Genomic DNA, 13,498 nt, shown 5'->3' on the forward strand with positions numbered 1-13,498 from the left:
CTTCCCCTTCTTACTGGTATAGATCCAACTACAAATGTGCAGAATCCAATTTCCTATCATAGTGAAAGGTAGACTTTCAACAAATATTCCCTTCAAGATCTAGGATAGGATTTTATTAATACTGGACACTGCAGTGAAAAAAAAAAAAAATCAATTCTGACTATCCCAAGAATGTGAAAGCTCAACATAAACACTGAAATACACTTGCAATAAAAATATATTCTGGCATTGAAGGCAAAATCCTGTACAGTAGTAAGTACTGTCTTTCATTAAGAGAAAATTAGTCATGTTCTTGTATTGAGAAGGATTAATTGCATGGGATACTACAACTAAGCCCACTGGTAAATAACAACTTGTGGACTCCAGATTAAGTTAGCTACTAGAAGTTGTGGAGTTATATACAGTAAGTATTTAAAGAAGAAATTCATTATTTGGAATCATTTTCATCTCTTCAGTTTCCATGTCAGACAGGCAAACAGTGCCTCCAAACATAACAAGAAGGTGAATCCACCTCTTAAGGCAGAGTATGACCAATCTTAGGCATTCTCTAGAAGCAAGGATAAATAACAATAAGAAGGCACAAAACACAGAAGCCTTTGAGAGACAATAGAAAACAAATGCACAGACCATTCACTACAATACAATAAACATACTTGCAAAAATCAATGACTCAACAAAAAATAGAACATAAATATTCGCTGCTTAGACTTGAAGATAGAGTTTCATTAAATTCAATTTTTAATTATTGGATCTTTGGGCATGAGAAATTATGATAAAAACAACGGAAAAAAATTCTTGAAATGAAAGGTCTGACTAACAATAAATCAAGCAATGAAATGGATTCTGAAGGTTGGCCTCTGCTTGCTTTGGCAATCAATGAATTTAGTGTAAAAGGTTTGCTCTTTGTAAGAATACTATCTATTCCCTTCCTTACAAATGACTGCCCTCAAGAAAAGTTAGAATAGGGTTGATATATTGTTATCTTGTTAATTTTAGCAGATAAAATAACAATTAATATGAATACCTGATAATACAGCACAACCAAATATCTTCCGCAAACGTTGAAACCTGACAAGTGATCACAGGCATTCTTCGCATCAAATATGTCTTCATATACAACAAACGCAGTACCACGAGTCTCTGGTGTGTTGCCACTGCAAAACGATAAAGGTATAATTAAGGTTATTTTCATAAACATGCATATAAGAGAAATATTATGAGACCATGGAAAATTAATAAGAAATCAATATAGAAAAAGATACTGCATAAACATAGCGAGAAAAGTTTGAAAAATGATATTTTAATTATAAAATAAATTTTTGAATATACTTACCCGGTGAATATATAATAGCTGCAACTCTGCGGCTCGACAGAAAACACACTCAAAAACTCGCGAGCGAGCGCTATGAAGGTTGCGGGTGTGCCCACCAGCGCCACTATCGGCCAGATACCACTCTTGCATGTAAACAAACCCTTCAATTCTTCTCGTCCCGCTGCGTCTCTATTGGGGAGGAAGGGAGGGCCTTTAATTTATATATTCACCGGGTAAGTATATTCAAAAATTTATTTTATAATTAAAATATCATTTTCAAATATTTAACTTAGCCGGTGAATATATAATAGCTGATTCACACCCAAGGCGGTGGGTAGAGACCAGAGTTAATTAAGTTTACAGCGTATAAGCTAAGAGTTTTTGACAGTTATCAATATAACAAAACCAAAATATATAGGTACCTGGTAAGGAAGTTGACTTAGACGATTACTCTGCCTTATAAGTCTGTCTTCCTCACGAAGCCCAGCGATCCTCTTAGGATGCTGAAAGACTCCCAGGAGCTGAAGTATTAAGGGCTGCAACCCATACAACAGGACCTCATCAAACCCTTAATCTGGGCGCTCTCAAGAAATGACTTTGACCACCCGCCAAATCAATCAGGATGCGAAAGGCTTCTTAGCCTTCCATACAACCCAAAAAAAACAATATTAAAAACATTTCAAGAGACAGATTAAAAAGGATATTGGAATTAGGGTAATGTAGTGGCAGAACCCTCACCCACTACTGCACTCGCTGCAACGAATGGACCCAGTGTGTAGCGGTCCTCGTAAAGAGTCTGGACATCTTTTAAGTAAAATGTCGCGAACACTGACTTGCTTCTCCAAAAAGTCGCGTCCATAATACTTTGCTTGAAGGCCACGGAGGTTGCTATATCTCTAACTTCGTGCGTCTTAGCCTTAAGCAAACATCGGTCTTTCTCATTCAAGTGAGAATGAGCTTCTCGTATTAAAAAAAAAATCTGATAAAATATGACAAAGCATTCTTTGACATAGGCAATGAAGGTTTCTTAACTGAGCACCATAATGCCTCAGATTTACCTCGTAATGACTTAGTACGAGCTAAATCGAACTTAAGAGCTCTAACAGGACATAATACTCTTTCCAGTTCGTTGCCTACGATCTCTGATAAGCAAGGAATATCCAAAGATTTAGGCCAAGGACGAGAAGGCAGTTCATTTTTGGCCAGGAAACCAAGTTGAAGTGAACAAGTGACTTTTTTCTGTAGAAAAGCCGATGTTCTTACTGAAGGCATGAAGTTCACTGACCCTTTTAGCCGAAGCCAAGCACACTAGGAAAAGTGTCTTGAGGGTGAGATCCTTCAGGGAGGCTGAATGTAATGGCTCAAACCTGTCTGACATGAGGAACCTTAGGACCACGTCTAAGTTCCATCCAGGAGTTGCCAAACGACGTTCCTTAGAGGTCTCGAAAGACTTAAGGAGATCTTTATTGTTGGAAAGATCTAAGCCTCTATGTCGAAAGACCGAAGCCAACATGCTCCTGTAGCCCTTAATCGTGGGAGCTGAAAGGGAGTGAACCTTTCTCAGACGTAAAAGAAAATCTGCGATTTGGGCTACAGAGGTACTGGACGAGGACACAGATGCTGACTTGCACCAGTCTCGAATGACTTCCCACTTCGACTGGTATACTCTAATGGTAGAAGCTCTCCTAGCTCTTGCAATCGCACTGGCTGCCTCCTTCGAAAAGCCTCTAGCTCTTGAGAGTCTTTCGATAGTCTGAAGGAAGTCAGACGAAGAGCGGGGAGGCTTTGATGGACATTCTTTACGTGGGGCTGACGTAACAGATCTACCGTTAGAGGAAGACTTCTTGGAAAGTCTACCAGCCATTGAAGTACCTCGGTGAACCACTCTCTCGCGGGCCAGAGGGTAGCAACCAACGTCAACCTTGTCCCTTCGTGAGAGGCGAACTTCTGCAGTACCTTGTTGACTATCTTGAATGGTGGGAATGCATATAAGTCCAGAAAAGACCAATCCAGTAGAAACGCGTCTATGTAGATTGCTTCTGTATCTAGGACTGGAGAGCAATAGATTGGTAACCTTTTGGTCAACGAGGAGGCAAAGAGGTCTATGGTGGGTTGACCCCAAGTAGCCCAAAGACTCTTGCCCACGTCCTTGTGGAGGGTCCATTCCGTGGGTATCACCTGACCCCTCCGACTGAGACAGTCTGCCAAGACGTTCAAGTCCCCCTGGATGAATCTCGTCAACAGGGAGATGCCTCGAATTCTTGACCATAAGAGAAGGTCCCTTGCGATCACGAGCAGCGTGAAGGAGTGTGTGCCTCCTTGCTTGGAGATGTACGCCAAAGTTGTGGTGTTGTCTGAGTTGACCTCTACCACTTAGTTTCGAAGAAGCTTTCTAATATCATCAAGGCCAAGTGGACTGCTAATAGCTCCTTGCCGTTGATGTGCATGCTCTTCTGACTTGAGGTCCACAGACCCGAGCATTCCCGACCGTCCAGGGTCGCACCCCAACCCAAATCCGACGCGTCTGAGGACAACACGTGTTTTGGGTTCTTGACTGCTAGGGATAGTCCCTCTCTCAGACTGATATTGCTGTCCCACCATTTCAGGCATGCCTTTACTGGTTCGGAGACTGGGAATGATACCGTCTCTAATGTCTTGTCCTAGTTCCAGTGAGAGGCTAGATGGAACCAGAGAGGCAGAAGGAGTAGTCTCCCTAGTGAGACAAACTGCTCCAGGGATGAGAGAGTCCCTACGAGACTGTTCCAACTCCTGACTGAATAAACGTTTCGTTTCAGCATTAGTTGGACTTCGAGCAGGGCTTGACTGCGAATCTCCATCCCCAAATATAGAATAATCTGGGATGGGATCAGTTGGGACTTTTAGGTTGACCAAAAGTCCCAACTCCCTGGCCAGACTCAACGTCCAATGTAGATCCTGCAGACAGCGAAGACTGGACGATGCTCTGAGAAGCCAGTCGTCCAAGTACAGGGAGGCTCGGATCCCCGATAGATGGAGGGATTTTGCCACATTCCTCATGAGCCTCGTAAACACGAGAGGCGCAGGACTGAGGCCAAAGCACAGGGCTCGAAACTGGTACCCCACATTCCTGTAAACAAACCTCAGAAACGGTTGGGAATCCGGGTGTATAGGAATGTGGAAGTATGCCTCCTGAAGGTCGAGAGAGACCATCCAGTCGCCTTCCATAAATGCTGTCAAGACAGCCTGGTAGACTTCATCGTGAAGTTTGTCTTGACAATGAACACATTGAGCGCACTTGCCTCTTACGTACTCCTGCAGTGAACATGGCTGCCAAATCATTGGAGCCATCCCTGAGGGACTTGTTCCTGCAGAGAATGTGGCTGTCAGATCATTGGAGCCATCCCTGAAAGCCTTGTTTATGCATGACATAATTGTACAGCAAAACTTCAAAGGCTCAAAAATAGCTCTGAAGTCGACCTGTAAAATCTTGGAGCGTCTCATGGCCAGGCGCCAGGGAGAGTCTATGAGGTTTGAGAAGTCTATCTGGGCAGAGGCAGGAACTCCCAAGCCGAGAACTTCTCTCGTGTCATATCAGACTCTCGCTCTATAAGCCAGCTTAAAAGTAGGGAAAGCAAAGGCTGTCTCCCCCAAACTCCTCCTGGTGATAAACCAGTCGCCTAGCAAACGTAAAGCTCTCTTAGAAGAGCGAGAGAGCACTAGCTTATAAAACAACGGCTTCGAAGTAGCTAGGCCTAGTGTAAGCTCTGACGTTTAGGCGAACGAGGAGCAGCAGTTACAAAAAGATCCGGACAAAGATCCTTAAAAATCAGCATGATTTATTTAAAGTCCATAGAGGGCTAAGCAGCTTTAGGCTCCTCTCCGTCTGACAGAGTCCTCAAGGGAATATCAGTAGGAGGGGGAACAGCAACTTCCTCATCTGAAGGAACCTTGTCCGACAATAGCCGAGTCTCAAGCAAGGGAGAGACCTACCGTGGCGGCAATGCTTTACAAGCATAGTCCACACGCACTGGTGCATTAGTAGCGGACCAGGACGCAACGTCATGTAACTGCTTGACAGTCTGTGAACTGTCAACAACAACAGGTGCGTGAGGACGCACAGCGTCCACTCGAGACTGCTTTGACCGCCTAGACTGAGCAGTCAAAACAACTCTAGAATGCGGAGGTTGACGCTCAGCGTCAAAACAAGTCAACTCCGATTGTAGGCGAACGTCCTGAACGTCAACAGGAGCATCAGCAAGTGGCCTAACGTCCAAATGTGGCTGAAAATCCACACGAGACCGCATCGAGTGTGGTTCTAAACAACCTGACTGACGTGACTTGGCTACGCCAACGTCAACAGGACGCACAAAGGAACGTTAGGGTGGCTGAAGGCCAGGATCTCGATGAGATAAACGGCTAGGCTCAACGGACTTATCGGCAGAATAGTCTTCCATAAGGGAGGCAAGCTTATTCTGCATGTCTTGCCGTACAACCCATTAGGATCAACGGGAATGGTTGCGGTAAGAGACGAGGGTAACGTCTGTGACTGCAAAACCTTGCCTACAAAAAGACTCTCAGAGTCTGTGTTACGCTTTTGTTTAGGCGGCGAGCAGTCTTCCGATGACTGCATAGGGTCAGAGCTATCCTAATAGTTAAAACCAGGACGCTGGACCTGTCCTGAAAGGACTGACTTTCGCTTAAAGGGCCTCGAAACCTTGTTCCACGGTTTCTTATGCGAAAAGCCTTCGGATGACGAGGAGAAAATCGTCTCTCTCGCCTTATGGTAGGGGTGATCTTGGTAAGATACACCTGATACCATAGAGGGAACGTCTGTTCGCTGATCAAGGCCTCTCGAACCCATAAGTCGTACGACATTACTTCTCCCCTGGGCTTGGGAGCTTGCAAGAGGTCCCGGACTAGGCGAACGACAGGCACGAACAGACGAACCCTCGGTCGCAACACTGATAACACTTTGCGCAATATCACTTTATCACTACGATTTTCTGTTTTGCACTTATTTCACTGAAATCGAATTTTTTAACAATTCACATTAGGTATGAATAAAACTGATTTCTACCTGAAGCACGCAATTCTACCCTCATCAAAAGGTTGTAATTGCGAAATCAGTCGTATAATGTAAGCACATTAATACCAGCAAAAAACAGTAAACATATTTTAAGATAAAAAAATCAGTGGCTGGGGAAGAGACTAAACACTAGTTCATTCAAAACTACGTTTTCAATCTCTCACCGTACAGTGCCTTGGGACAAGAATAAAAACTAAAAACGTTTTATCCTTTCTCCCCGTACAGAGACTAGGGACGAGAGTAACTCGAGAACAACGTTACTCGCTTGGGACGAGATAAAGATCGGAACGTTTTCTCTCCGTCTCTAACTCTCTCTCTCTCTCTCTCTCTTGATTTTGCACCGAAGAGAAGAGCCCACTTACCTTTCGTCAATAAACAGGTTATTTGACCAAAGGAAAAAACTGAAAGGTTTTTCAATTAAAAGTTCCTTTAAAATAGTCTTTAAAACATTTAAGCTTTGAAAGAAAAAAGAACAAAACGTCAGAATCGATTTACTCTTTCTGCAAAGTGAAACCGTGATACTCTCTCTATCGTAACGATAGAGCGCAAACTGCGTAGCATAAATAAACTAAACGTTAGTTCATCTTTGAAACAGTACGAAGACTATTCAAAGAAAAAAAAAAAAAAAAAAGTATCATAAAATATTTACTAAAAATATTTCATTTAATAAGTTTTAATTCATTAGCTCTGTAAAAGTTATTTACGATTGAAAAGGGCTCAATGTTGTTTAACTTCGGTTTCCAAGTTAGGACCGCCTACTCTCAGGAAAGGTCGCATATAAACAAATCATTAAAATCTATTTTGATGTTTATTATAAATGGAAAGCTAATCGAAGAGGCCTAATAAAGGCGGTTGAGATATAAACGGATTTTGAGCGAAGCGAAAAATCTATTTTTGGGTAAGATAGCCATGTCGTCCTGATGGAAGTTCCTTAAAGGCAGCTTCCTAGGGTATATTACAACTACGGCGATATTCCCAGAGAATTTACCTTCAGGTACCCAGAATTCTAACTCCTGGAGCGAGTATCCCTAAAAAGACCTTAGGGATATCGTAAATATCAGTGGACGTATTCTTGACACGCCTCATAGCAATCTATACCCCGAATAGAGTTAACACTTCGTAGGGGTCAAATGGCAAGAAAACGAAAACGATAAGAAAGGGGGGAGCCGTTCATAAGGCATCTCTCCTCCCCGTTTCGAAAGCGTGCCCTGCGCCGCTCACGGCGCCATCTGTATTCCTTGTAGCGATACACGAGGTACTACAGATACTGTATGTAGGGAGGGGTCCTACAATCCTTTTCACTCTTATTTATTTTTTTTTTTTTTTTTTTGAAAAGGAGCAGGGCGGGTCCATCAGGACGACATGGCTATCTTACCCAAAAATAGATTTTTCGCTTCGCTCAAAATCCGTTTTTTGGGCTCAAGCCATGTCGTCCTGATGGAAGTATACCAGAGCATTACTGTATCTGTGGATTCTCAATACGTGCCGTACTCCTCAAGAATGTTTCTTAGTCAACTCGACTGACAGACCTAAGATGTTACCGTTATACATCTTTTCACTAATCATAAGCCATGAAAGCGCTTCCTGCCCCCTGCAGGGAGGAGTCCTACTAGACTCTAGAAACGAACGAAGAGTACATATACCTATGTATGAATCACTCGCCAGCCAGTACCATATAGTGGTCTCACTCTATATGAAGTAAAGCGAAGTCTTCACGAGACTACAGTATCCAAAGGAAAAGTCCCGACCAGCACCCTGGTCGAAGTAAAATTAGACAAAAGGTTATATCTGCGTAGGATTAAACTTGCTGCTACCACCGTCCTCAGAAAGGGGTGGAGTCCTTTATGCTAAGGAAAGTATAAACCAGTGTAATCCAGGCTTTGCATTAAGGAATAGGCTATTATAGATATCCCCGATTAATATACATAGGCTAAATGCTCAAAATTAATATGAAATCAAAATAGGTGAAGGAGACGCAAGGTTCCCGAGAACAAGTTTATTGAGAAACAATAAATAGACATGGTCACCATAAATATGTACATATGCTAGGTGGATGACCAACAATTTACACAAGTACTGTAGTGCATGGATGAATGGTTATCTGAAAGAAAACATATATGTCACTTGCACATACCCCGGTATCAAACTTAACGTCCATGTTACTACTTTGCTGACAATAGCGTTGGCAAACGCTTGGCACACCTGTCTGTACTTGTGCTACCATCACCATAACGTTGGAACAGTCACTGTGGGCTCTGAGAGCCTTCACTACCAGTTATATCAACGCATATAACTAACCACTCACCCAAGAATCAAAGTCCCAAATGATTCCGCTGTTCCTCGCAGAGTTAAACAGCAGGGTTAACGACGCAACCAACTGCTACCACAGACCTCTTTAGCTGCTCCACTTGCTTAGCATAGTGGCGAAAGAATACCCTGGAAGACTTCCAGCCAGTGTATGAACGAAGGTGTTCAAAATCCATAAAGTTAAAGAAGTTTAAGGATGAAGCAACTTTCCTCGGATCATGACCTGCGGGTGGACTGTCAGGATCCGCTCTGCGAATAAAATATGTAATTTTCGCCCTAAGCTGATTTAAAGATAAATTCGAGCCCGATGTTTCTCCTCTGAATAGTTGGCCCCCATGGAAGTCTGAAGTTCTACGAAGATAGACCTTTAGGCATTCTACGGGACATAGAGATGCATCTTCTTTCAGAGGGCAGATTCTCCAGGGACCCCACCTGATGGTGGGCAACTCGTTCTTAGCGAGAAACGTAGGGTCCGGAAACAGGTTCAGTTCTCCCCCATCCAGGAACTGAACTCGGCCCTCCTCTCTCGAGAGGGCCACAATCTCACTAACTCTGGCCCCAGAAGCAAGGGCAAAAAGGAAGATCACTTTTTGAGTCAGGTCCTTCAACGCACATTCCTCATTATCTAGTAATGAGGCAAAATGAAGGACTTTGTCTAACGACCACGAAATAGGCTTTGGAGGAGCTGATGGTCTAAGCCTAGCACAGGCCTTTGGGATCTTATTAAACATCTCGTTAGCGAGGTCTACCTGGAAGGCATATAGAATGGGTCTTGTTAGAGCTGACTTACATGTAGAAATTGTGTTAGCCGCCAGCCCCTGTCCGTGGAGGTGAATGAAGAAGGATAGGCAGAACTCCGTAGAGATCTCGTGCGGGTTCTTATCTTTGACAAAGGCTACCCATTTCTTCCATGCAGATTCGTACTGCCTCCTAGTAGACTTACACTTGTATTCTTCCAGGAAGTCGATGCTATCTTTCGAGATTCCGAACCGTTTCTTCACCGCTAGGGAGAGAAAATCATGAGCTGCAGGGTTCGGGTTTTCTGTAATGAAGCGTAGACAGTCGACTTCTGGACTTGCTGGGACAGAACTGGGTCCGGGAGTGGTAGAAACTTCAGTCGTAGTTCCAGAGCTAGAGGGAACCATACACTGTTCGGCCACTTGTGGGCCACTATTGCTGCTACTCCCTTGAAGGATCTCAGTTTGTTGAGGACCCTCAACATCAGGTTGTGAGGGGGAAACAGGTAAATCCTGGACCATCTGTTCCAATCGAGGGACATCGCATCTATTGCTTCTGCCAAGGGGTCCACGTATGGGGACACATATTTCGGCAGCTTCTTGTTGTCCTTCGTCGCGAAGAGGTCTATCTGCAGTTCTGGGACTTGTCTCAAGATGAAAGAGAATGATCCTGCGTCTAGGGACCATTCTGACTCTATCGGTGTAACCCTGGATAGAGCGTCCGCGGTCACATTCCGGACTCCTTGAAGGTGAACTGCTGACAGGTGCCACTTCTTCTTCTCCGCCAGTCGGAATATGGCTAACATTACCTGGTTGAGAGGTGGGGATCTCGATCCCCGCCGATTCAGACATTTCACAACCACCTCGCTGTCCAGTACCAACCTTACATGGATCGAGTGACGTGGGGATACTTTCTTCAGGGTAAGAAGCACTGCCATAGCTTCTAGAAAGTTTATGTGAAAGGTCCCAAATAGCTTGGACCAGGTCCCTTGCACTTTTTTCCGATGGGAGTGACCCCCCCACCCTACCTTTGAGGCGTCTGTGTGGATTGTCACTGACGGGGGGGGTGGCTGAAGAGGTAGAGACCTCTTTAGACGACTGGCTTGAGACCACGGTCTGAGAAGAGAACGTAGTCGAAGTGGGACCGGTCTCTTCAAGTCCCTTCGCTCTTTCGATGCAAAGGTTCTCCATACTCCCGCTGCATCTTTTAACTGTGCTCTTAGCACTGGGTCTGTTACTGATGCAAACTGAAGAGAGCCCAAAACCCTCTCTTGTTCGCGTCTTGATATCCTCTCGGAACCTAGAAGTCTCCTGACAGACCCCGCTATTTCCTTCCTCTTTGACATGGGGATGGAAAGACGGTGTGACACTAGATCCCAGTGAATTCCCAACCACTGGAACCTCTGAGCTGGAGAAAGACGAGACTTCTTTCTGTTGATCATGAAGCCTAGATATTTCAGGAACTGAATCACTTGTAGGGAAGCTTGCAAGCATTCTGCTCTGGATGCTGCCCACACCAACCAATCGTCCAGGTAGGCTACTACCTGGAACCCTTTTAGGCGTAACTGTTTGAGAGCTGCGCTCGCAAGCTTCGTAAAGATCCTTGGGGCTATGTTTAGTCCGAAGGGCCTCGCCCTGAAAGCATAAAGTTTTTGTTGTAGCTTGAATCCTAGGTAGGGGGAGAGACGGCAACTTATTGGAACGTGCCAATATGCGTCTGACAAATCGATGGAGACGGTATATGCCCTCTTGGGCAGTAAGGCCCTTATGTGTTGTAACGTTAACATCTTGAACTTGTGGTTCACTATGAACTTGTTGAGTGGTGACAAGTCCAGAATGACTCTGAGTTTCCCCGAGTCTTTCTTGGGAACACAAAACAGCCTCCCTTGGAACTTGATGGACTTTACCCTCCTGATCACCTTTTTCTCCAACAGATCTTGGATGTACTCCTCCAAAACGGGGGTGGAGTGTTGGAAAAATTGAGGGCACTGGGGCGGAGTACTGTACCAACTCCAACCCAGTCCATTTTTGAGAAGGCTGTGGGCCCAGGGATCGAAGGTCCAACGATCCCGGAAATACTGAAGTCTCCCACCTACCGGCGTCACTTCACTTTGACTGCCCTGCAGTCTTGCCTCCCTGGCCGCGACCACCTCTGAATCCTCGTCCCCTAGAGGGGCGTCTTGATGACCCTCTAGCTGCTCCTCTGGGTCTTGCACGAAACGTGGTTGACTGTCCCTCGAACATGGGATTGAATGCCGGGGAAGCTGATGACATGGCTTGGGGTACCCATTGGAAGGTGGTCGGGGTCTGGGCTACCAGTTGTGGAACCGGAGGCAAAGCTGGCTGCTGCTGCTGTTGTCTTTGCGGTTTGAAGGACTTGGCTGGACGGGAGGAAAACCTTGACTTCTTCGCCTTTCCTTTCGGCTGAGGGCCCTCATCCGGAGAAGACTTCCTCTTAAGGGACAGGCCCCACTTCAGGAGAAGATTGCGGTTCTCAGTGGCTGCCTTGTCCACGATCTCTTTGACCACGTCCTTGGGAAAGAGATCTTTACCCCAGATGCTGGATGAAATTAGCCTCTTGGGTTCATGCCTCACTGTGGCCGAGGCGAACACAAACTCCCTACAGGCCCTCCTTGCTTTAACAAAGCAATAGAGGTCCTTGGTTACTGTGGCCAGATGAATTTTGGCCATTACCATGAACATCTCTGGCATCTTGGGGTCGCTAGCCATCGTCTCCATGTTGGTCTGGAGAGACATCGAGGCTGCCAGGCGCTCCTTTGTGTCCAATTCCCTCCGTAGAAGGAATTCCGACAACTTGGGAAGGTTTTCGCCGAACTGCTGACCTGCAATGTCGGCATCCAACTTCCCAACCGAGAAAGTAAGGTGCACCTCCTTCCAGTCCTTATTGTCCAGTGGCAATGCCAACGATAGAGGTTTACATTCCTCCAAAGACGGACACGGCTTGCCAGCTTCAACCCGCCTTCATGACGGCCGCAAACCCCTTTTGCATAAAGGGGAAGGCCCTAGCCGGGGAGGATACAAAGGAGGGGTGCTTCTTACTCAAAGCGGCAACTTTTGAGTTTGAGAACCCCCTCTCCTTTAAAGCAGCTGTTAAAGTGGCTTGAGCCTTGGAGTGATCCAGGATAATCACCTCCTTTGGTTCCGTCTCCTCCTTCGAGGCCGGCTCCTTCTTCAAACGGACATAGCAGTCCGGGTAGGCCCCTCTACTGGGCCAGAATTCCACCTCCTCAAGGGGAACTGAGCCCAGTTTCTCCGACATGACGATCTTCCCAATCGTCATCGGCATGTGCTCGGCATATCTCCACGGGTTGGCATCCGAGCACAGAGGAAGGTCCTTAACGTTGAGCTTCTTTGGAGGTCCACGTGATGCTGTGATCTTCTGCATCTGGAGCTCCAAAGTAGCGGCCTTCTGATTATTCTCCCTCTGCATCTGTTGGATCATACCAACGATGGAAGAGAGAGCCTGTCCAAGCTCTGCTGGAAGAGCGGACGAGGTAGAGGGGATAGGTTCAGAGACCTGAACCGGCACGTCTGATGATACGGGAACCTCTTCCTCCACGGCAATAGGATCTCGATCCTCCTCCTCGCCCTCTGCAAGGAGATCCTGCTCCGCACGATCGGACAAGTCGGACATCTTGTCGTCCAACTGGATGTCCTGCATGGCATCAGCGACATCCTCCTCCACTGGAATCTGGATCAGAGGGATCTCCGGCCGAGGCTGGGGAACAACAGCATCAGGGGAAGCCTTGGGAAAAAGGTATGCCCTCATCTTCTCGTTAGGAAGATAAGGTCCAGTGGTGTTTTTCTGAAAACCCCTTACCCATAAGCGAAGCCTCTCCCTCGCTGCATCTCTTGACTCCGCCGACCTAGGGGATTCAAAAGCCTCTGATAGCAGGTTAGTACATACAGCACATACCTGCGGATCCCAGTAACGATGGTCATCATTGGAGGCTGCACAAGCCGCGTGCCTCCTACACGAGGCATGTCCGCAAAAGTTCTTACTGCGGACATTGCAGAAGACACTATCACACTTCGGATGCTCCTCCTGTAAAAGAA

At 45.9% G+C, this 13,498-nt stretch overlaps 1 protein-coding gene across 1 annotated transcript in view; it reads right to left on the reverse strand.

Annotated features, from left to right (window-relative positions):
- Positions 1-13,498, reverse strand: part of Sf3b6 (splicing factor 3b subunit 6) — a 66,557-nt gene that overhangs the window by 12,927 nt on the left and 40,132 nt on the right. The window contains exon 3 of the mRNA XM_068392545.1: positions 1,025-1,154. Coding sequence (XP_068248646.1) covers positions 1,025-1,154 — 130 coding nt within the window. The remainder of the gene's footprint in view (positions 1-1,024; positions 1,155-13,498) is intronic.

This window comes from Palaemon carinicauda, chromosome 18 (genome assembly GCF_036898095.1).
Source record: "Palaemon carinicauda isolate YSFRI2023 chromosome 18, ASM3689809v2, whole genome shotgun sequence".
NCBI lineage: Eukaryota > Metazoa > Arthropoda > Malacostraca > Decapoda > Palaemonidae > Palaemon > Palaemon carinicauda.